General features: G+C 36.5%; 1 protein-coding gene across 1 annotated transcript; it reads left to right on the plus strand.

Annotated features, from left to right (window-relative positions):
• Positions 1-8,805: 8,805 nt before the first annotated feature.
• On the plus strand, positions 8,806-17,774 carry LOC113579184 (interferon-induced GTP-binding protein Mx3-like). The gene is made up of 12 exons (XM_027012940.2): positions 8,806-8,998; positions 10,327-10,458; positions 10,690-10,844; positions 11,347-11,485; positions 11,899-12,097; positions 12,596-12,674; positions 13,660-13,782; positions 14,094-14,235; positions 15,991-16,149; positions 16,379-16,455; positions 16,895-17,155; positions 17,553-17,774. The coding sequence occupies exons 1-12, from the start codon at positions 8,809-8,811 to the stop codon at positions 17,772-17,774; spliced, it is 1,878 nt and encodes a 625-aa protein (XP_026868741.2). The 5' UTR covers positions 8,806-8,808.
• The last annotated feature ends 6,366 nt before the right edge of the window (positions 17,775-24,140 follow it).

Genomic DNA, 24,140 nt, shown 5'->3' on the forward strand with positions numbered 1-24,140 from the left:
TGTACTGGCTATATCTGTAACATTGAGGCTAAGCAGGATGCGGGGATGAGTCACGTAAAACAGACTGACATGTTTTTTAAGACACGACACCAAGACAATGTAGCACATTAGCTGACATATAGTCAGACACCGACAACAGAACAATAGGGGTTTTTATACATATGTAAATGAGGAACATAACTACAAACAGGTGTGACACATAGGGGGCATGGTCACACAAACGAACACACACACACAGGGAGACATCTAGGAAGAGGGGGCCGTATCGTGACAATATCCAACAGCAATGGTTCTTTACTAGTAGTTTATTGATTACATTGTTCATGAAGCTCTCAGATTTTAACAAAAATAAAATTCTTAAAATTCTGTGGAGGCCCTTAAATGCACAGGCTGGTAAATTATTTTCTCTCGCAGTAGTTTTATGTTCCCTCACAAAGCAAATGTTTCCTCACCTGTAATAGTGTTATGAATACAAAAATGGTGAAAAGGAATGGAAAAGTATTGCGAGAAAACCCAAAAGTACTTTGAGGGAATGTAAAACTTATACAATACAACGAGTCTTCTTCTTCTCCCCTTGGTCGTTATCAGTGTTGCAGTGTCAAAATATGTAACCCCTTGTAACATTTGTGCAGGGACGAGGCAGAATACAGATGCAGGAGGTTTTTTACTAAACATGGGAAACTGAACAAGGGAGGCAAATAAAACAGAGACACAGGGAAAACACTAAGGCAAAGTAACACACGAACTCAGCAAACAAATAAAACAAGGACAACTACAGCGAAAATGACAACAGTTCCACACATGACCAGACTTGCCAAAATAACCAACATCATGGGAATCCAAACACAATAAATAACCAAGACAATCAAGCACTAACCAGGCACAGGTGAACATATGAACAGGGAGAACCAAAACAAGGACTAGAATTAAAGAACAGACGAGGGGCAGAGAAAACTAAACTAAGAAACGGAACAAACAGAAAACAAAGGAAAACAGACACGACATGGAAACTATGGAAACAGGAGGGTGACTAATCATTACACCCCTCCTGCTGGTCTACCACAAGATAAAACACTACTTCCAGGCCTGGCTCCAGGGGTAAACCTCTTCTGGGTAGGGTAATAATCTTAATAATCTGGTATTCATTCTCACAAGAGTGTCATGGATCTTATTACGTTTGTCTGGATCTTCACCTCAGACCAGAATCTAACAGAAGCTTAACACTCCCAATGACATGGCCCTGGAGATCATTAGAACACCCAAGGAAAAAAGGAAGCAAATGAAACTAACAGGTCGAACATAAAAGTGCACTAACCAGAACCAAAGAAAGCCAATGTAACATTAACAATGACTGTCAAATGGTCATACTAACATAAAGGATTATAAAGGAACAGCATAAATAAACAAACAAAACAGAGGTGCCTCTATTAGGCCCAGAGATAGCTAGGTCATCACTCTCTAATTACTCAATTAATCTCAAAGGAACATTTCAAAGATTAGGAATCTTCACACATGGTGCAGAAAAATTAGTCCATGCATTTATTACTTCAAGATTGGACTACTCTAATGTCTTACTATCTGGCTGTACCATTAAGTGCATAAACAAGCTCCAGCTAGTTCAAAATGCAGCAGCCAGAGTTCTTACTAGAACTAGAAAATTTGATCACATCACTCCTTAGCTACTTTACATTGGCTCCCAGGCAAATTTTGCATTAATTATAAAATACTTAAAATGACCAACAAATCACTGAATGGTCTTGCCCCACAGTACCTTGGACAACTAGTGCATTACGATCCACCACATATGCTAAGATCAAAAGGTGCAGGCTTCCTATAAAGCTCCCACTCTATGGAATAATCTTACTCTAAATGTCCGAGACTCAGACACAGTCTCAATATTTAAGGCTAGGCTTGGCTGGAAACCTACCTGTACATTTTGTTAACTACTTCCCATCTTAGGTAAAGGTGTACCTAAGATGGGGGTCCATGGACATTGAGAGTTAAGGTAAACTGGGAAGTTATGATGCTGTCACTTCACATCTTTTTTGTCACTCAAGTTTGTTGACTATGAGTGATGCAGTGCTGTTTCAGGGTACCCTCATGCCAGTGTTTAGTTCTGGCTCTTTCATTTAAGCTTTCATTTTACCCCTGATGTCATGATGTTACTGAGCCTCAACCTGTCTCAGCTGCCATGTTTATTCCTACCACCCCCTGGTGTCCCCTGCTGTAGCCCACCACACCTGCACCACAGCCAACTACTCCCCATTGCCCTTAATGGATTTTCTCTTGTGGGATGGGTCTCAGACACATGCACACCATCAGAACAAGTCTAGGACCTCTAAAAAGTTGGACTAGACATTAATTGCTTATTTTTTTCATTTTTTATTTTATTTATTTTGTTTTAAATTGTTATTATTGCGGTGACCAGCCAGAGGAGGACTGGCCCCTCTGCCCCCCTTTGAGTCTTGGTTCCTCTCAAGGTTGCTTCCTTATGCTCTAGGGAGTTTTTCCTTGCCACTCTCACCATTGGCTTGCTCACTGGGGGCTTGGACTTGAACATTTGTAAAGCTGCTTTGTGACAGCATCTGTTGTAAAAAGCACTGTATGAATACATTTTGATTTGAATTTAATTTGAAATAACATTATAACACATAACACATAGGTGATGTGGTGAATGACAAACATAAGCAAAACAAACATAAGCAAAAAGCCACATGCAACATCATGCATGTTTCAAGTTTTGCTGTAGCGTATTGACATTTGTTGTAGTGTTTCAGATTTTGTTGTTTTGTTTCAGATTTTTCTGTTCTGTTTTACTGGCATGCATGAAGACATTGGAAATTCACAAGTTATTCATAATTTCTATGTGTATATTACAGTTCCATAAGCCCACCATATCAAATGCAGATTTAGGTTTCCTGGGACCTTTAAATTGAGCACTTTGGGTTTAGATCATTTCATATAAATATGTTCATAGGAAAAAAGTGGCAAATAAAATGTAACAAAATAATTGTGATGTGAAAAGAAATGAATGATTAATAAAAGAGACAGATTAATATGTACCAAAACCAGGGTTAAGTCTAGCACTGAGTGGTGAGCAGCATTTAAAGTTAAATGATTGTTGAGCAGAGCCAGGAAGTTTATTCATTAAAAAAGAAAACAAAAGAAAGAAAGGAATGACTCAAGAAAAAACACTAGAAATATGAGAACACAGAAGAAAAAAAAATTAACAAACAGTACCAACCAACAAAAATGAGGAAACCAGGGGAAATTAACCTGAAACAAGAACCACCACCATGGAACAATAAAGGAAGGGAAATGAAGCCAGGGAACAGATATGAAAACTTGAGTCCTGGCATTCATATGGCTGTTACTTTGACACATACCACCTACCTAAACATTGTTGCAGATCAAGTACACCCTAATGGTAACAGAATTCCCTAATAGCAGTGAACTCTTTTAGCATGATGATGTACCCTGTCACACTAAAAAAGGTTCAGGAATGGTTTGAGGAACATGACAAAGAGTCCAGAGAGTCCAGGGTGTTGACTTGGCCTCCAAATTCCCCATTTACATTTACATTTACATTTACGGCATTTAGCAGATGCTCTTATCCAAAATGACTTACAAAAAAAAAAAAGATGCTCTGTCCAATTAAGCATCTGTGGATGTCATGGAAAAACAAGTCTAATCCATGGATGCTCACCTCACAACTTATAGGACACCCTCAGAGGTCTTATGGAATCTATGCCTCAATTGTCAGAGTTGAGGATGATCTATATAATGTATTTAATATTATGGCTACAGTACTCTGCAAAGGTCTTGGGCCACCATTTGATAGACATTTAGCTGATGCTTTTATCCAAAGCAACTTACAATTATGACTTGAGCAATGGAGGGTTAAGGGCCTTGCTCAGGGGCCCCACAGTGGCAGGGCTTGAAACAGTAACCTTCTGATTACAAGTGAAGTACCTTAACTACCACTGCTAATTATATGAGATTTGTGGATTTAGCAATGGTATAATGACCATATACAATTATTTCTTAATCTCTTTATTAAGATTCAAGCATAACATATAGGAAATATGTACAGAAATGTTTTAAAAACACACTTTTCAGAACAGGATCCTGCTATTGCTCAAGTGAAATTGCAGCTCAGACTAAATATGTGCCAAAAAAAATATGTGCAAAAAACAGAAGCTGGTTTTTTCACATTTTTTTGTTTTTTCTTTTTTTAATACTGCATAAACATATCCTGTATTTTCTATGTATTCTAATAAAGCAACTGAGAATATGGTCATTGTATCATTGCTAAAACAACAGACATAATGGTGGCCCAAGACCTTTGCCCAGTACTATATAAATCAGAGTGAACCCCTTGCCATGTGGGATTCCACAGAGCTCAATTCTTGCACCGCTTCCCTTTAACCTTTACATGCTCCCATTAGGCTCTGCAGGACAACAAAATGGCTCATCATAGCAAAGCTGATGATCCTTAGATTTATATCACCTGTTTCCTTATGACTATAGTCTAATGTACTGTTTGTGTAAATGCATTGAGCTTATAAATAAATAAATATAAAAGAGAAGTGATTATTTCGCCCAAACAAAGAAAAAGGAAGATTCATTTAACTTATCTCAGTTCTTAACTTAACTTATCTGTTATCTCAGTTCTAAGGCTTTAAATGCTAAAACACAAGTCAAAAACTCTGGAATCTTAATTAAACTGACACTCAGCTCTAACAGTCATAAATGTCAGCTTTTTATCACTTGAAAAAGCATATATAGTAAAATATTAAAATTTTACTTTTATTTTTGAAACAACTAAAATATTAGTTATAATGTACTTTGAGAACACATTTTTCTGTTTCTCATCTCTGTCCTCAGAATACATGGTGCTGATGTGACCCACACAATGTGATGCACTCTCTCTAGCTTCTATACAAGCTATAATGGATGGATAGGGTTGTCCTGACCCCACAGAATGGAGTCGGGAGACCTCTGCAGCATATCAAATTCTAAAGGCAGTGCACTCATCTGCCTCTGCACTGGATACTCCACAGTACATTCATCCTTTTAAACTGCTGTGCATGAGATGGACTGTTTTGCCAGAGAAGTAGTAACTCAAGAACATGGGACCTTGCATCTATTATAGTTTTGACTTAACACTGTAGCTGCAGCTGCACTGATAGTACAAGCTACCACTCTTTTATTACTTGATTACCTTACATGCTCCTCATGCACTACTCACTATTCAAGCAACTCAGCATCTTACTACAGAACCACAGAGGCAATGTGCCACTACCAAGTAACCTAAATTTAACTATAAAGTGATGCAACTCTTAATCCAACTACATTGCTCCCTACTGATCAGGTTGAGCCCCATGACTTTCCACCTGCAGAGGCTCAGAAGTCTGCTGACCATATATGGCTACAAACAAATGACAGTATCAGAAATGCAAACTGACAAACTTGTTCCTAGAGCAACTAATTGTTTTGCAGGCGGTGTCACTTTTCAAGGCCAGTGTATTTTTTGCAGTTAGATAGAGAGTCATCATGCTGCTGTCTATGCCAAGAATTGTGAAGGACCTTTTCTCTTGTTCAAAGGAGAGAGTCGGGAGACCAGTGTCCTGAAAAATGGTTTATTGTAGAGCATTCATACTAAAGTCCTTTCCCAGACTAATTTGGCAGTTTTTACAACTACACTTTATAGTATGCAGCTGTTAATAATATATCTCTGTTGGAACACTGCGTAATAAGTCAAGAGACACAGAGTTATGTACTCCAATTGATAAATAATTTGAATGCAGCGAAGACTCAGCATTTACACTGATTAGTGGACAATAAACTTTTGGAGACTCAGCACTCAGACTAAACATGCTTCCAGTATCACAAAAGGAAGCCTCAGAAATGAGTCGACGCACAAACTTAAGAGGGAATAGTTATGAAAAGTGATGCAGGAACTTGCTCAAACAAAGGGACAGAGTCAGTGTGAGGAGACCAGTGCATGTGGATATGACTGAGTTTAAGTTTACAAACCCATCGACAATTAGAAAATGAATAGGTCAGTCTACTTACCTCTTAAGCAGTGGAAGAAATAAGAATGGTGTTCACCCATTATGTATGGAAGGACTAGGCAAGAACATAAAAACAACTGTGGGACTCTATTGGACAATAATCTTCTTGCACTAATGGCCTTATTTTGACAAATTCAATGTACTGACTTGATACCATGTTTCTCAAGAGAGTACTGTTTTTTTTAGGTAAGGTGGAAAAATTTGCCTTTCACTCATCGACTGTGAGTCCTCCACAGTGGGTGACTGTAAGGAGTGATTATATGAGGCTACACATACAGCCAAGGAATAGAGTGTGTATTGTGTGCAGAGATACCTGCTGCATAATGCTGTGTCTGTTACACTTCTGCAATGAGACAACAGTGACTAAAGATCATCTTACATACTAAATTACTTTGTCTGCATTCTTTGTCTCTCATCCTTCATTGTCTGTACAGGAAATGCTACACACAGACAGATGCAGGGTCAAACTCAGTTAAAGGTGCTTCTGATTCACCTCATGCTTGTGCCATTAGATGACAACAGCCAAGAGTGTTCAGTGGTGCAGTTTTATTATTCTTTAATATTCTTCTTTTGCATAAATATTTAATGGTCAAGACTGCCATCTATTGGTGGATAGGCTTGTGATTATTATTTACTTTTATTTAAATGTTTATTATTTATTTTAACACAGTCATTCATTGTGCATAGGTCCAACTAATTAAGATACTAGATTTTCAGCCTTTTCTATTTGTTTTTCACATAATTTTAATTCACATAAAATTATATTTGCAAAATGAAGAAAAATTGGTACATAAATGAATTTAAATAAGCATGTACTTCACAAGTCTATTTTAGCAAATAAATGTGACTAGGCTGGACTTTTTTTAATGGTGTCGACAAATGGGACAATTATTAAAAATGTTTGAGACTAATTTATTGTTTAAAGTTTATGTTTTAATTCCAGTTTTGTAACTTGTGTATGTTGCGTGGATTATGTGCATTTTAGGCACAAGGTGCATAAAGTAAAAGTTATTATTTCCTTATTAGTTTGGTGTCAGAAATATTTAGTGTCAGACTATGACATAAACACACAAGGCAGTTGAGAACTTAAGTGCCACAGTATGCCAGGCACCCCGCCCAAGACACACACACACACACACACACACACACACACACACACACACACACACACACACACACACACACACACACACACACACACACACACACACACCTTTTTTGCCTCTTGTGTTTTCCTCCTTATTTAAGCACACAGGTCCACTCCTACAGTGCTGTGCATGCTTATCTGTACTGAGCCCAGACGATGCTACGAGCGTGCTGCTGTGCTTCAGTGTCTCCGTGCCTGGAGTCTTACTGCCACCTTGCTTTACTATTGTTTTGTGCTTCCTAGCCAGCTCTCCACTGTGCTCTTTTGATAACCTTATTTTAATATGGAGAATAAAGAAACTCCTTTATCGCACTCGTGTCTCACTCCCTACCTGCTGATGTCATAAGAAGTAATATATGCTAAATATGAATAAGTATATATTATATTCAGTTCACTGTACACATAGTACAACAATATTTAGAACATGAATATGCAAAATGCAAACATGCAATGTAAAAAAATAGCACAAATGCATATAACATTATACTATAGAAGTATAATGTTTTAAGTATAAGCAGTAACATTATACAACAGTACGTAAATTGTTCATGTTTAAATGGATGAAGAGCGTTCTTGCTCAATGAGCTCTGCTCTGCATTTATCTAATATTTGTCTGATATTTGAGCCCTTGCAACAAAAAAACATACATGTCCATTTGCTGTTTTTCTGCATACCACAAAATAAAAACATTAATACATTATTGCAAGTTTTATTTTTAATTGCCCACATGAATGAACTAAGGTACATCTATATAAAGCATATTTAGCATTATAATGTAATTTTAATGTAAAAGTTGTACAAAATGAAAAACTAAAATAACTGATAACAAAAAAAAACCAAACAAAACTAAAATAACAAAAAGGGGAAATTGCTGGTATATGTTTTTTGTTGCAAGGGCTTATTTGTCTGTGTGTGAATGGCTAGCCTTCTCCTCCACTGAGTCCAGTTTAAGCCCCAGAACTGACCCAGCCTTCTCGATTCTCTTTTTCACCTGTATAAAAGAAGCAAAGTGCAAATCATTGGATAGTAGGGAATTTAGATGATTAATGAAGTCCACATTTTCCAAGCCCATCCACCTTTTTTACAGCTTTACCACTGTCATTATATCTTTACTCAGAAAACAAATACTGAACTATACAGAAAATGCATTTCAAAAGAAGCAATAGGCAATAAAAGTAGATCACTGAAATAATTGTTGGGACCCCACTGTCTCTTGTTTTGTTTAGGTTGAACAGGTGCAATCAACATTCCTATCAGTGCAACATTCCTATCAGTGCAAGTATCAGTGCATTTTCTCATACTTTGACATGCTGGGCAAAATTTATCAAGTGATCACACCTGTGTGGAATCTTACAAGGAAATAAACAAAATTAATGTCTGCATATAAAGTGAGGTGACACTTGCATTAGTCCACAAAACATTAATGCAAGCATAATATTGCTTTTGAGCAGACAGGGAAAAACATAAACAAGATCAAAGACAATTCTTTACTCTGATCAATAGACCCCAAAAGGGGGTTTCATCAAGATTAGCTTAATCTGTAGTTTATTCTTTTTATTGAGGACATTTTTAAGAGTTGAGACAATGACTAACACACTGAGGGAACAATATGAGGAGAAGGTTCGCCCACTTATCGATCTCATCGATTCGCTGCGATCCCTCGGAGTGGAGAAGGACTTATCACTGCCAGCCATTGTGGTTATTGGGGACCAGAGCTCCGGGAAAAGCTCTGTGTTGGAGGCACTTTCTGGAGTTGCGTTGCCAAGAGGTGGTGGTAAGGACATTTAATCTATACTCTAACGGCTACAAAATGTATTTTCTATGCATGGTTTAAAATTGCATTATCCTTTAGTAGTCATGTTACATCTAATACCAAACCTCTGAAGCATGGTTTGTAAAACTAATGCACTTTGCTGAAACCTGCTTTGCTCCGGTAAAAAAAAAAACAACAACAAACATTTACACCTGCATATTGGACCTTATGCAAGACTCTTTTTTTCTTATTCTACACTGCATGTCAGTTTCCTAAATCTGGTTCAAACAATGGTGCCAAACTTATATTCAGTCTTCTTTCAGAAAATAGTAAATAACCGTAAGCATTTGTCCAGACATATCATTAATAGAAATAGCATCTTGGGCTGCATATGGAGCTGCATTCAGAATCTGTTGATAGAATATTGCATGTCAGGCAATCTAAAACAGATCACCTGTCCTGTTTCTCAGAGGCTGCCATAAACTGCGGTGCAAATGTTACAAAGGGAAGAAAGAAGAAATAAAGATAAGATAAAGTCAGACAAGAACAAAGGGATGCAACTTCTCAATTTCAGTTTATTTTTCACATCCTTTGTTTCTTTTCAGAAGTTTTAGTGGTTAGAGTCCAGAACTTTTGATTTTGAGGTTTTAGGTTTTCAGCACCCTAGTCCATGGAGTACCTTCTAAATTATATGATCATTTTCCCCTTGAGGAGCACTCTCAATGTCTTTTTCTTTTAAGTAGAGTATGTTGCTGAGTCCTGTGTCTCTAACAAAGAGCACTTAAATGGATTTCCTACCTCTTATTCTGCCTACCTGACACTAGCAGAAAAAACAACATAATCATAATAATTCTAATTGTAGATCAGGTTAAAAAATGTAATTTTTATATTTAGAAAATTATATACCACTGGACCATGTAATTCATGGCTTAGAGAAAAATCAAAATATGATTTATTTGATCTATTTATTTGTGAATGTTCTCTTATGAAACTCATACAAACAATTTAGAAATTAATCATAAATTAATAATTAATTCATACATTGATTCTTACAAAAATGCTTTTTTATTGCAAAATATTTCAAATGGGTCATTCAACACTTTGCAAATAAAAACCCTCTGCAAATAAAAACAGCTTAAATATACAATTGAGAGTCTTCTGATGGATTTCTTTGTATGAATGGCTATTGATTATTGCATATAGGATTATAGAAGTACCAACGTCTTCCAGCAGTGGTTGGGCTCCCATATGTGGCCGCTACACTGGGGGAAGAAAAGCTTACCTGCATTTTTTTAAAAGAAGCTAAAACAGAAGCACACGTGTCTTTATTTCCTACAACACTCATATAGGTATTACAACACGATGTCCACTCGAGTTAAAGATGAAGAAGGGGATTGCTGAGTGGCATGGGATGATCAGATACCAGGGCCACACAGAAAACATTGAAGACCCAATGGATGTGGAGAAAAAGATCAGAGAAGGTAGAAACCCAGCTCATAGCTAAGCACCTAAGATAATGCAATTCAAGGACACTTAAAGGAGTTTTGCTAAGCAAAAAAAATTAATTACAGTACATATTTAGCATCTCCTTACTAACAAATCCTCATTTTGGGATTTCACTTTTTATTTATGACTCTGGATGAAGTGTTGTGCCACTGAAGCAGCATTATGCATTATGCATTGATATGCAATGATTTCTAACCTGTCTTCAGCTCAGGACAAGATCGCTGGGGTTGGGGTTGGTATCAGTGAAGACCTCATCAGCCTAGAGATTACCTCGACGGATGTGCCTGACCTCACACTCATTGACTTGCCTGGCATCACCCGTGTGGCAGTCAAAGACCAGCCAGAGAACATTGGGGACCAGGTAACCAACATGGAACAGTGTAAGAAGTAGAATATAAGGGAATGTATAGGTGTTTTGGTGCAGAGTCTGGTTAAAAAACTGAGGTAACATTTATCCAGTTCAGTATATTGAATAACATTTATGTTAGTGTCAAATGAAAGACTTCACTAGAACTTTCTCTAATCTCTAAGTAGTAGTTATGATCAAACATACTATTCAACCACTTCTTTCTGTCATGTTAAAGCATTTTGACTACATATGTACCTTCCCTGCACTTGGAGAGAGATTTGTATAAGACCAAACTCTTTGTTTTTATCTATCTATCTATCTATCTATCTATCTATCTATCTATCTATCTATCTATCTATCTATCTATCTATCTATCTATCTATCTATCTATCTATCTATCTATCTATCTATCTATCTATCTATCTATCTATATTTCCAATAGTCAGTGTAGATTTCTTATAATTTTATATTATGTTGATGTTATACATTGACACTATGTGAATTTTCTTTTCAGATTAAGAGACTGATTAAAAAGTTCATCACATCACAACAGACAATCAACTTAGTGGTGGTCCCATGTAATGTTGATATAGCAACCACAGAGGCCTTAATGATGGCTCATGAAGTGGACCCAAACTGGGAGAGAACCATAGGTGTGCACTGCCTTGTCATAATTAATAATCTTTTATCATGGCCTTAATGTATTTACCCAATAGCTTTAGAAAAAACTCATATATCTGCTAGTTTGATAGCTGATATTCTGCCTGTACTAGTTTCAGTTTCACATGTATCTATGCCTCAGAATGACACAAGGTGATTTAGGGCTTGGTCTCAAGGACTGGATTTGGAGACACACTGCAGGCTGCTCACATGGGGCCTATACTGTGAGGCCCTTGGTGAAGCCACATTTAAGACCAATGGAGTCTACTGTCTACTGTGCCTCCCCCCATGGGATTGCATGGATTTGTACTTAAAGTTTTTTAAAGAATTGTGGACATACTTACTGGACACAGTATTCCTTTGTATCTGTGTACTTGTAGTAAATTATACACTAATTATTTTACAGGTATCTTAACAAAGCCAGACTTGGTGGACAAGGGCATGGAGGAAACGGTGGTGGCGATCGTTTCTAATGAAATTATTCACCTCACCAAAGGCTACATGATTGTCAAGTGTCGTAGGCAGAAGGAGATAAAACACCGCCTTTCCCTGAAAGAAGCCATTAACAATGAGACAGCCTTCTTCAAAGATCACCCCTACTTCAGGTGGGCCAGGTGCACCCTTCTTTAGCCAGAGGTGTTTTCCTGCAGTCAGTTATTATTGTCACTGTCCACTGAGAAACTGTGTAATTTTTACAAAAGTTTTACAAAAGCACATCTTATTTTTAAACTAAATGGTCTACAGGTGTATGTCACTGGGAACCAATTTTCCCTTAAAGTCAAATACTGGACTGTGTCCAGGCAAATTAATTAATTAAACTATAAGGACAGCATATGAATAAACATAATAGCAAAGGTTTTGAACAATGATAAGTACAGTGTCATCAAAGTCTTCAAGTCAAGATTTTTTTTCTAAACTGTTCAGATTCTTATTAGCACCAAAGGTTACTGTTTCTGTTCCTAAAGCATATGAATTAGTGATACGTAATAAGAAATATATAAACAGAATCACTTGTACCCTTAATTTCTGAACAGATTATATAATGACCTGTCATGCAGTAAAAGTAAGAGTTTAAACTGTGGCCAATCTTTTTTTTTTCACAGCACACTGTATAATGAAGGCAAAGCCACCATTTCAAATCTGGCAAAGAAACTCACACATGAACTTGTTCATCACATTGAGGTAAAATTCACTTGTTCTTTGGCATTTTTTCATTTTATTTAAATCCACTTAAATCCAGTTAAACCTTTTAACTGTTAACTTTTGTATTTCCAATAATTATAAGCTCTTTACACAACCACAAGCATAGTACAGTTAGCCAATTTCTAAATTGAATACAACTACGCATATTTAAGATCACTTTCAAAATTATAATACCCCTTTCCTTGCAATTCTATATGCTACTACAAGTAGGGATGATGAACCACCAACCAAAATCAACCCAGACATAATAATAATAATAATAATAATAATAATAATATTTCATTTATATAGTGCCTTTTTTTTAAAACTCAAGGTCAATTTACAATAACAATACAGATGGACAGAACTAGAACAAAAAAAGGGTAACTAGGACACTGATGCAAAGCTATTTTCAAAACTAATCATTTACCTACAATTTTATTTGACTAAGATCATTGATTCAAAAGGATTGCATTAAAAATTGGATTTCTATTTATTTGAAACTATATGAACACTAGTAGTCCACAGCAGTGTTAGTGTTAAACTGAACATTTGCATTTAAATAGCACAAGGTGAGTAAAACTTCATTCATACTATCTATGAAGCCAGAATTCAAACTGTGTTTATAATTCTTTATAATAATTATTTATATGAATTCTTGGTAATAATGGTAATAATGCATTGTAAGCATTTTAAGAAGCAACAAGATAAAGAAGACACTCAAGACAGTGAAAGATGTGTAAATGTAAATTGTATTGAGAGAAATGGCTGTGTAAGAAAACAGCAAGTCACAGTTGCTCTATAATGTCAGGATGTTATGGTAGAGACATGTCCATTCAAACTGATTAGTAACTATTATGACTGAAAACAACACAGGTTTAAATTGGATATGTGTAAAAATGTGTAGTAACACAAAATGCTGTAGGTTGCTTTGTTGAATCCCTATCTGTACCTATCTGTTCAGACAAATATTCATGTGTTTTAGAAAATGCTGCCAAAGCTGCTGGAAGAGGTAGCAGTGATGATTGCTAAGACACAGATGGAGCTGGAACATTATGGCAAAGGACCACCTGAGGACCCCACTGAGCAGGGCCACTTCCTGCGTGATGTAAGCTGTAGATACGCCAACTTAAAATGCAGTTTGTTTAAGTTTGTGCAGAGCATTAACGTAATAGGTTTCAATATATTTCTCATGTGCCCAATACTTAAGTGATATTGTGCATACTCTGACATTAGCTTCCATTAAATGTTTTTCTATTCCAACATGAAAAATCATGTGACAGTTTTATAAACAATCAGACATGTCACTAGTTATTTTTGGAGCACATCATCATTATTATTATTAAAACCTACTGATGCATTTTGGTATCATCTGATGAAATTTTCATTTGAATTTTGAATTTCATTTCATTTCCTTAGAAAGTGATGGCATTCACACAGGATGCAGTCAACCTCACAACTGGAGAGAAGCTTAAGACTACTCCACAAACCAATGTTTTTTCTGGGCTGAGGGAGAATTTTAAGCAATGGAGGGATTATCTGGAAGATTCAGGAAACATGTGTAAGTGTGTCAAGTTTCTGGCTAGTGATACATTGATGGATTGCACAGTTAGGGACAATTTGGTTACAGTCACCCTTGCTTGCAAGGCAGGCAAAAAGTCGACATCCAGGCAGACAATAACAACAGATTCAGTACACAGACAATGAATGCTGGCAATACTTTACAACTACTAGTATTTTGGGGACCCCTGGTGGCCAGAGGGATGCATGGCAGGAGCATCCCTGAAAGGAAGACCTTAAGGCTCTGAAATGATCATATTTGCTCTGGCAAAGAAGTTGCAGACTGAGAAAATTAAGTTCTCTGTCAGAGTTCTGACAATCTTCTTGTTTCTGTGCAGTCTCTGATCAGTAGTGTTAATGTTACTGCGAGCATTCACAGGTTCAACGGTGGATGCTAACGGAGATGGAACACAGAACTACAGAGCTATACGCAGCATTTTGGTTTGACTCCAAGCTGGACCCATTGCACATTTCTATCAGCTGTACTCATGATAGCGGCTACATCTGTGCACTCCCTTGGCCTGTCTCTATGTGTCTTCGCTGCTGCCTCTTCATTAAGCCCCCATTCAGCTGCTGACTTGTCTATAAACAACAAGCTCAGATGCTGTAACTTGAAAAACAAATAAGAAACTTCTGAAAATAAAGAAAAAAGCAGAGCTAAACAGAGAAGCATCTGAATGGTAAGGAAGTAGGAGGTGGGCACCAATAGGACAACAGTAAACACCTTATTGCCTTGTTAGAGATTGTCTAAACACTTTAAGACTACTGCTTTCCTGGCTTGTATTGTTGAATGTTTCTGACAACTGTTTTGTTGCTAACTAAAGGAACTCCCTCCCTTTCTGTCTCCTCTGATCCCATTTACAAGGACTCCTGCATCATCCTCCTTAAGTTTGTAAAGGCACGAGTACTTCACAGTATACAGTAGTGTAACGCTCTGTGTTATAGAGCCCCACTACCCTGGGTCAACTGATGCTCTCTGAGGGTGTTCTTTTTTCCGTTCAATTTTCCCCTCTTTTTTTGGTGGGCTTTTAATAATCAGAAATCTTACTAATGGGGCAACTAATCGAGAGCCCTTGCCAGACCTTCCTGGGGTCGTTGCCCCATTACATAGATATGTTGGAAAGAGCAAGTCCAGAAGTTTATTTCAACGCTCATAATGAGTCTTGAGAATATTATTCAACTTTCTAAAGTTCATTCATACCAAAACAGCCTGATCCATTGAGTATATTGTTTTATCTTAATTTATAGATTATCCTAGTAAATGTGCATTCCATTTCTTCACTGTAGTTTTTAAGTCTTACAGCATTTGCATTGGAAATGACCATTGTGATTTGCATAGTTATCCTGTAACTAAATTGACATTGCTTGAATGTCTGGCAAATACAGGAATTACCCTGATTTTTAAAGTAGTCAGCTATATTTTAAGAATAGCTAAGAATAATGTTTAGAATGGTGGGAAAATAAATCCGCACTTCATATTCATTATAATTCCCTATCCCCATGTTTCCAATAAAAATAAATATCAGTAAAATCAATATTATTCAATATTTTTTAAATAAGATTTTAAATAAGAATCATTTAAAATAATGTTTTGTACACAGCTATCTGATGGTTTATTGCAGCCAATTAGATGTATAACAGCTTTATTTTATTCAGTCAATGAGTGAATAACCAGTTAATTTTATTACTGGAAAGTGACCATACAATTATATGTTTTAATTTAGTATTGTCACTGTCTACCTTACAAACATACTAGTTAACCGCAGGATTGAGCAAGAAATTCAGGAGGATGAGATTCAGTTCCGGGGCAGGGAACTCCCGGGCTTCATCAACTACAAGACCTTCGAAGTGCTTGTGAAAGAACACATCAAGCAGCTGGAGGAGCCCGCCATTAAGAGCCTGAAGGAGATCTCAGGTACACGGCCCACACAAAAGTCATTGCACATTTAATATTTATTAGCATCTACCCAGGTAGAGTGGATGCTAATAAATATTAAATGTGCAATGACTTTTGTCATTTGTCAATGACATTTTGTCATTTTGTCTCTTTGTTCTCATATCATATACTCTGTGTGGTTTGTACTGCATGTATGTATTTAAGTTGCATTTTCATAACTTTGCTTTGTATGTTTGCTTGTCTTTAGACATTGTTAGAAAGTGCTTCATCCAGCTGGCCCAAAGCAGATTTGTGGGCTTACCCAACCTCTTCAAAACAACAAAAGTAGGCTTTGATATTTTTACCAACCCTTCACAGGCAAAGAAAATATGACTATATCTGCTGCACACTGAGTGATTCTTATATTACAATTGCAGCTTGTTTACAATAAGTTTGTTTTTGCCTCAGTATATTTTGGACATTTTTGTGGACAATTGGTTCATGCTTTCACAAACAAAGAGATTTCTAGAGATTGGGGTTAATAATAACAACCTAATAACCTGGATTGTGTCAAACAATCTGGAGCTCAATATCACAAAAACCTCCCAGTTTGTAATCAGGAAAACTACTGTCAATGTGTGGGATCCTGTAAATTGCTATGCACTATTATGTTCAACATTCATTTGGGATGATGTCATCACTTCTAATCACAAGGAATACAAATGCAAATGGTGAATTAACTGATTCTGGTTTTGAACACCATGTTTTGTTTGGATCCCTTCAGGAGAAGATTGAGAATATAAAGCAAGAGAAAGAGAAGGAGGCAGAGTCCATACTCAGGATCCAGTTTAAGTTGGAGAACATTGTGTACACCCAGGACAGAACGTACAACCAGAGCCTGACCACAAAGAAGATTGAGGAGCACAAGGAAGAAGATAGCATAGAGGAACCAGAGTATAGAGTGCCTGGCTCACATTCTCAAGCCTACAGTACAAACAGTGCCACCCTGCAGGAACTCAGACAGCACTTCAATGCCTACTATAGCGTAAGTAGTATGTTGAGTTTTGTATACATGTTAATTTGCAGATAATCGTTAGCATTATATTATTTATATAATATTGTCTAAATTTTTTACTACACAGCTAACAATATATATATATATATATATATATATATATATATATATATATATATATATATATATATATATATAAAACTTTTTTTATATATATAAAAACTTTTTTAAGAAGTGGTTTGCTTTTAAGCATTTGAAGAAAGCATGAAAATGTACTTTTAATATATTTGATGTACAGAAATTTACCATTATTTGTTAGCAACAATTATTTCAACTTTCTTGAATTCAAGTACCTTTGCTAACATGACAAATAAAATCTAGTATTACCAGGTTCACAACCAGTGATGTTTCAATGTCCTGTATTTAGATTGCAAGCCAGCGGTTGGCCGACCACATCCCCATGGTGATGCTTTACCTCCTTCAGGAGTGTGCCATCCAGCTGAACAAAGATATGCTGCAGATGTTGCAGGATAAGATTTCCACCAAGGATCTGCTCAAAGAAGACTCAGTCATCTGCACCACGCGTACTGCTCTACAGAACCGCAAAAATCGCTTAACAAAGGCCCACGACTGCCTGGTCAAGTGTTAGAGTCCCACTCTGCACCTTCTGCTTGTTTTTTCACACATATTGTAAAGGTATCATCTTTTTGAATCAGTCTGTTTTTTCACTTAGCACTGTCAATGTCTTTTTGTTTAATTGTATTGGTAAAAAAAAAAACAAAAAAACAAAAAACCCATGGTAATCTCTTCCACTAGTTTATTTTTTTAGATTACAGAGGGGACAAATTAATGTCACTTCTCGGAAAGACAGATATCTTGACAGGAATATAGGGATTATCAAAGATTGATTGATTGATTATGTTTATTAAAATTAATGAAACCTGTGTAGAGGGGTGTATTTGCATTTTATATTCTTTTTTAATAACTTTGAAGTTCACATTTTTTGTGATTTATTTTTGTCTGTTGGGATTACTCTTACCTACAATAAAGGCTGAAGAAGGGCACCAAGATTCCTCCAAAGAGTTCTATGGGAATATTGGGATAAGTCTTTGTTATAAAGATATCTTGAGATTCTATTTCCTTGCTTTTGTTTGATGGCAGCAATTATGTTTTTTTTTGTTGTTTTTTTTCTTATTTATCTTGCAATCTTTTTTGGGAATAAATCTTCATACATTTTGTGTTACACATACTTTAAATTGTACCTCAAATCCTTGTATTTTACAGTCTCCATCAAAATAAATTTGCACCAATGCAGCAATTGTTACGACCAGTTTAGATTGATCCATAACACACAGGATGGAGTGATGGATAGATAAAGTGGGAAAACTGTAACAGGCAAGAACATGTTAGTGAAGTAACTAACCCAACTCCCTCCTTATCCCCAAAACATCACCAAACAAAACTAAACACAAACAAACAAACATAGGGTACACCTGGTGTGAAATGTACAAACATAGGAAGAAGACTATATTCAGAATAATGTAAAAGCTATATGCACTGTACACTATACAAAATGTCACATGCACATCTGCAATAAGAGCAAACCAAACTCATAGTGAGTATTAAAGAACTAGAACAAGAAGTAACAATTAGCAGTACAGAATGCAAGAAAAAACAAGTGAGCACTAAGCCGTTTTATAGTCACCATATTCCAGGGTTGGAACACACCAAGAAAGCATGCAGCTGAAATTATGACACACACAGTGCAGCAAAACATGATGATTGTTTTTAGTAGTATTAGTAATAGTATAATTACAAATGTTTTATAAAAAAAACAACAAAACACTCAGCAAGTTTTCCTTAGGGAAAGACCTAGGCAATACTTCACAAAAAAGTCACAGGAGAGATGTATATAAAAATACACCAGGTGTAAGTTAAAACAGGTGCAAGCATTCAGTACTCTGGGGATGATGAGCTATGAAGCGGCAGCTGATTGGTGGAGACAGGTGGAATGATTTTCACCTGTAAAACCAGGGGATGTGGAGAAATGGAGTTCTGAGGTGTTGCTCTAGAGAATGCAACTTTGCTGATACTATCAGCAGTATGGTGCTAGGTGCAATCCAGTTTCTGCTAAATGCTAAGTCATATTCAAGAAAGTTGCTGCAATAGAGTTGACAGTTAAAAACACTGTGATCATGCTCTATAGTTTTTGAATGAGACAGAGGAAACATTTATTCAAGATAGTTCCAGGCCAAAACTGCAGCACTTGAAAAGACCACTGATCAAAGAAAACAAAGAAGTGAAACTTCAACTCTTGGAGTCTAACAGCTACAATTGCAGGTGGAAGCTCAGGCTACATGATGACATGGAGAGAAACCAACAGGAGGACACTTGCTAGCTGGCAATCAAGATCCTTTCCAGTGTCTCACCAAGGATTGCTGAGAAAGTACCAGAGGTGGCGGACTCAGAATCTGGAGGAAGAAAGGAGACAACTTGACAAGTTCAGCATGCGGCTCTATTGAGACATAATATGACGGGATGCATAAGGTTTGTTGTTTCTAAATCCCCAGTCAGCTAGTTGTAAATTTAAACATTCAAATATAAAATGAAGATGCAGACTTCATAATTAGTTAAAAAGAATAGCTGGTCCATCTTTTATTGCAAGTTCATGTTAACAAGCATTATTGAGGCACCCTCTGGACAATGTCTAACAATCAAATAAAGAACCCATATTTTTATACATTTGTTGGAAGTGATTATGTATTCAACCCCCCCCCACCATTTTACATACTCTTTTATAACCTCAGGTTCCAAATACCTTGAGAAAGCCCATCTATGCATTAAAGAAGACATGTCACCAGGAGAAAGAGCAACTTTGGTGCTCAAAGCAAGAGAGGTTAGCAGGAATGCATCTTACAGAGGTGTGTTTACCTTAGTCACTGTTGTCCCTTCCCCGGCATCTCGGTCACCTTAGTAACCTGTCATGTGCATCTTGTTTTGTTCTACTTCCTGGTTTTCTTTTCTATGTGCTTCTTTGTTTTGGTTTCTTTGTTCCACCCTCTCATTTATCTTTGCCGCAAGTCATTGTTTTCAGCTGTTTTTTGTTCAGTTCTCACTCCATCTTAGTTCTGTTTTTACTCAATCTCCACTCACAACATCACCTAGAAAGCTCACACACTGTAGGATAATACATTTTTTCAGATTCAGCTGGAGGTTTGCTGACTTGATAGCCTGTGTTATGACCCCATCTAGGCTGGGAAGCTGTAACATAGGGTTTGAGTATAACAACAACAACAATGAGTAATGAAATCCAAGCCAGACAAACAGAATGATGGAAAATGTCAAGTGTATTTACAAATTTAGTGTTCAGGTACAGAACTATAAAGGAAACTGGCACAACTGCTTCAGGAGTGGCCTAGGCCAACACAACATCACACTAAGCTAACAAAAAGAAACATACAGTGACCACACTGACATAAACAGAGACAAACCCACACCCAAACAAAATGGCAGCCACTCCCTACCATCATTGTGTAACACAACTACTATATACAGGGAAATATATACAAGAGACATATAGCAACCAAACCAAAGGAGAAAGCAAACTGTAATTCAGAAGGAGAAGCCAAAGTTGTACACACAAATCCAAGCAATGAAATATCAAATAAACTAATACACTCTTCTCCAGTCAGCCCTCAGTTGAGCTCTTCTTACTTTCCTCTTCCTTTTATACAGTCCTCTGGTTCACTGGAAAACCTGATAGAGATTGGAACAGGGAACAGTCAGAGGAAAAACCTGGAACAAAGACACACTCAGATGGACATAAAACCGGGAACACCTGAATCTCTGTAACAGTTTTTCTTTTCATATTAAATGGAGAATCCCAAATTGGAAAATGAAAAAAAAAAAATCCTTTATGTGATATAAAAAAAAACATAACAGTTTATTAGAACTTTCAATTTCATGCTCAGATCAATAATAGGGAAAAAAAAAAGGCAAGATTGATTTTGATATTTAATTTGTGGTTGTGACTGACTCCTTCATATGTTGCGCTTGGTATTTGGGTATTTTGGCAATAACATCATGGCTGCACAGGAACTATATGATACTTTAATTAAAATGTATTTGAAACTAGTAAGATGCCTGCAGAGATTTCCACCACACTTCAACAGATAGGTGTCCAGTGATATTCTGAAGTGAATGTGAGAAGATTCTCTGTTCATAACACCCTTACGTGAAAAAGGCATGTATACGATACAGAATTGGAGAAGACTGTGACTGTATCAATATGTAAGTTAAGTTTTAATTTAGGCTTTAACATTTTATACCCTTCCTATCTTTCAAACATTTAGTGAATGGCTACATTTTTCTTAACAGATGAGCAGAAGTTTAAGATATCTGTCTACGATGGAAGTGAATGCAGGAGAATGTTGAGTTGGAAAAAATCTTAAGAGAGATTTCAGCAGCCACATTATGAATTCCGACATCAGGTTAGTATTCAAAGAACTCAGCAAAAAATATATTGTTTTGTGGGCTAATAATGTAGCAGGATGAACACTTTAGTAAACTGGAAATGAAAATGATCATTCCTTAAAAGGAAATTTTAATCATTCCTTAAAAGGAAATTTTTAATTAATTTTAGTAGATCAATAATTCATTTAGCCAACTCAATAAAAGTTCTGCAAAATTTGGTCAATGATCAACTATCAAAAATTAGAAACGTCACCCCAAAAAAACAAACAAAAAAAAACAAAGCAAAAAATAATTAAACAAGTTTAATGGTGAACTAAATGAAGTTAAAGCAAAAATGGAAAGAAAATAATTAAAAATAACCACTAGAGATGAGAAGGAATTCTCTAAACTAATTCTGCAAAGCATCAGCTTTGTATATATATGGAGCCTTATTTGATTTGACTGGTCCTTCAGTTCAAGCTTGCCATCTTGTTGCTACATATCCACTAAACAAAATTAAACTTGCTGGTCATGTGGCTTGTGAGTAAATTGAATAAAGACCAAGACATGAACTAAAGCAACTATAGTTGTAGTTGGTTATAATATACTCATGTTTGTCTTCATGTTACAATGTTTAATTTATTTTGTTATGTGAACCAGATTCTTTTTTTTTTTTTTTTTTTTTCTTGATGGTAAAGACTGGGTTGTTCCAAATGTGGACGTGAATAGTTTTTGTGAGTGTGGAGTTTATCTTGTAGAAGGCTGTTAGTGTCATGGTCACCATCAAAATGTTGAAATATGGATGTGTTTTTAATTGATTGACTGATAAATTGTAAATCTGCATTCTATGTCTATCCGTAATCTGCCTGACATGCTGGCTTTTCCATTTTATTACATGTTGAAATTTATATAATAGTGGAAATTAATAAATAAAATTAATAAATAAAACATAAATAAAATAAAATAAATAAAATAAAATAAAGCTACATAAATATTAACATGCCAGAGGACTGGAAAAACTTTGACTGCTGAACAGCCATTAGAGTGTATAAAGGTAAATGTATCTTGAATTTATACAACAGCTATTCAAAATGATGTTGAAATGTGAAAGTAAATATATGTGTTTAATCTGTTTTATATCTGTTAAATACACTGTCTGGCCAAAAAAAAAGGTCACCACCTGGATTTTACTCAGCAAACAGGTAAGAGCCTCTCATTGGATAATTACTGCATAGGTGATTATGTTTCAGCTGGCAACAAGTTATTTAACCCTAACTGATGCAGTGACTAGCTTCTCCTTTGTTAAACAACCATGTGAAAAGACACATTCTGTGGTCATGGAAAAGATGTTAATCTGTTTCAGATAAATTATTGGCATGCTTAAGCAGAGGAAACATAGAAGGAGATTTCTGAAACTACTAAAATTGAGTTAAGAACTGTCCAACGCATTATTAAAAAGTGGAAGGACAGTGGGGAAACATCATCTTCAAGGAAGGAATGTGGTTGGAAAAAAATCTCGAATGATTGTGATCGACGATCACTTAAACATGTAGTGAAATCAAATCGTAGAAAAACAAAAGTTGAACTCAGGGATATGTTTAATAGTGAAAGTAAGAGCATTTCCACATGCACAATGTGAAGGGACCTCATGGGATTGGGACTAAACAGCTGTGTAGCCTTAAGAAAACCACTTGTCAGTGAGGCTAAACGGCAAAAACAGCTTCAATTTGCTAGGGAGCATAAAGATTGGACTCTGGCGCAATGGAAGATGGTTATGTGATCTGATGAGTACAGATTTACCCTGTTCCAGAATGATGCGCGCATCAGTGTAAGAAGAGAGGCGGCTGAAGCGATGCACCCATCATGCCTAGTGCCTACCGTACTAGCCTGTGGGGACAGTGCTATGATCTGGGGTTGCTGCAGTTGGTTAGGTCTAGGTTCAGCAAAGTTATGTGTCCAAAGAATGAGGTCACCTGACTAACTGAATATATTAAACGAGCAGGTTATTCCATCAATGGATTTTTTTCTTCCCTGATGGCACGGGCATATTCCAAGATGGCAATGCCAGGATTCATGGGGCTCAAATTGTGAAAGAGTGGTTCAGGGAGCATGAGACATTATTTTCACACTTGGATTGGCCACCACGGAGTCCAGACCAGAACCCCATTGAGAATATTTGGCATGTGCTGGAGAAGACTTTGCGGAGGGGTCTAATGCTCCCATCATCAATACAAGATCTTGGGGAAAAATTAATGCAACTCTAGACAGAAATAAATGTTGTGACATTGCAGAAGCCTGTGGAAACGATGCCACAGCGAATGCGTGCTGTAATCAAAGCTAAAGGCATTCCAACAAAATATTAGAGTGTGTGACCTTTTTTTTTTTGGCCAGGCAGTGTATATCTGTAATGTCTCGACTAAAGAAAGAAATGTCACACCTACCCACCATCCCCAAACCAATATCCTGGATGAGAAAACCAATGACATAAAGAAGCAAGAAGCATGTCTTTTTAAGTCTTTAGGAGATTTTTGTGATACAGGCTCTTATTAAATTACATGTAATG

The sequence above is a fragment of the Electrophorus electricus genome, chromosome 16 (assembly GCF_013358815.1).
Source record: "Electrophorus electricus isolate fEleEle1 chromosome 16, fEleEle1.pri, whole genome shotgun sequence".
NCBI lineage: Eukaryota > Metazoa > Chordata > Actinopteri > Gymnotiformes > Gymnotidae > Electrophorus > Electrophorus electricus.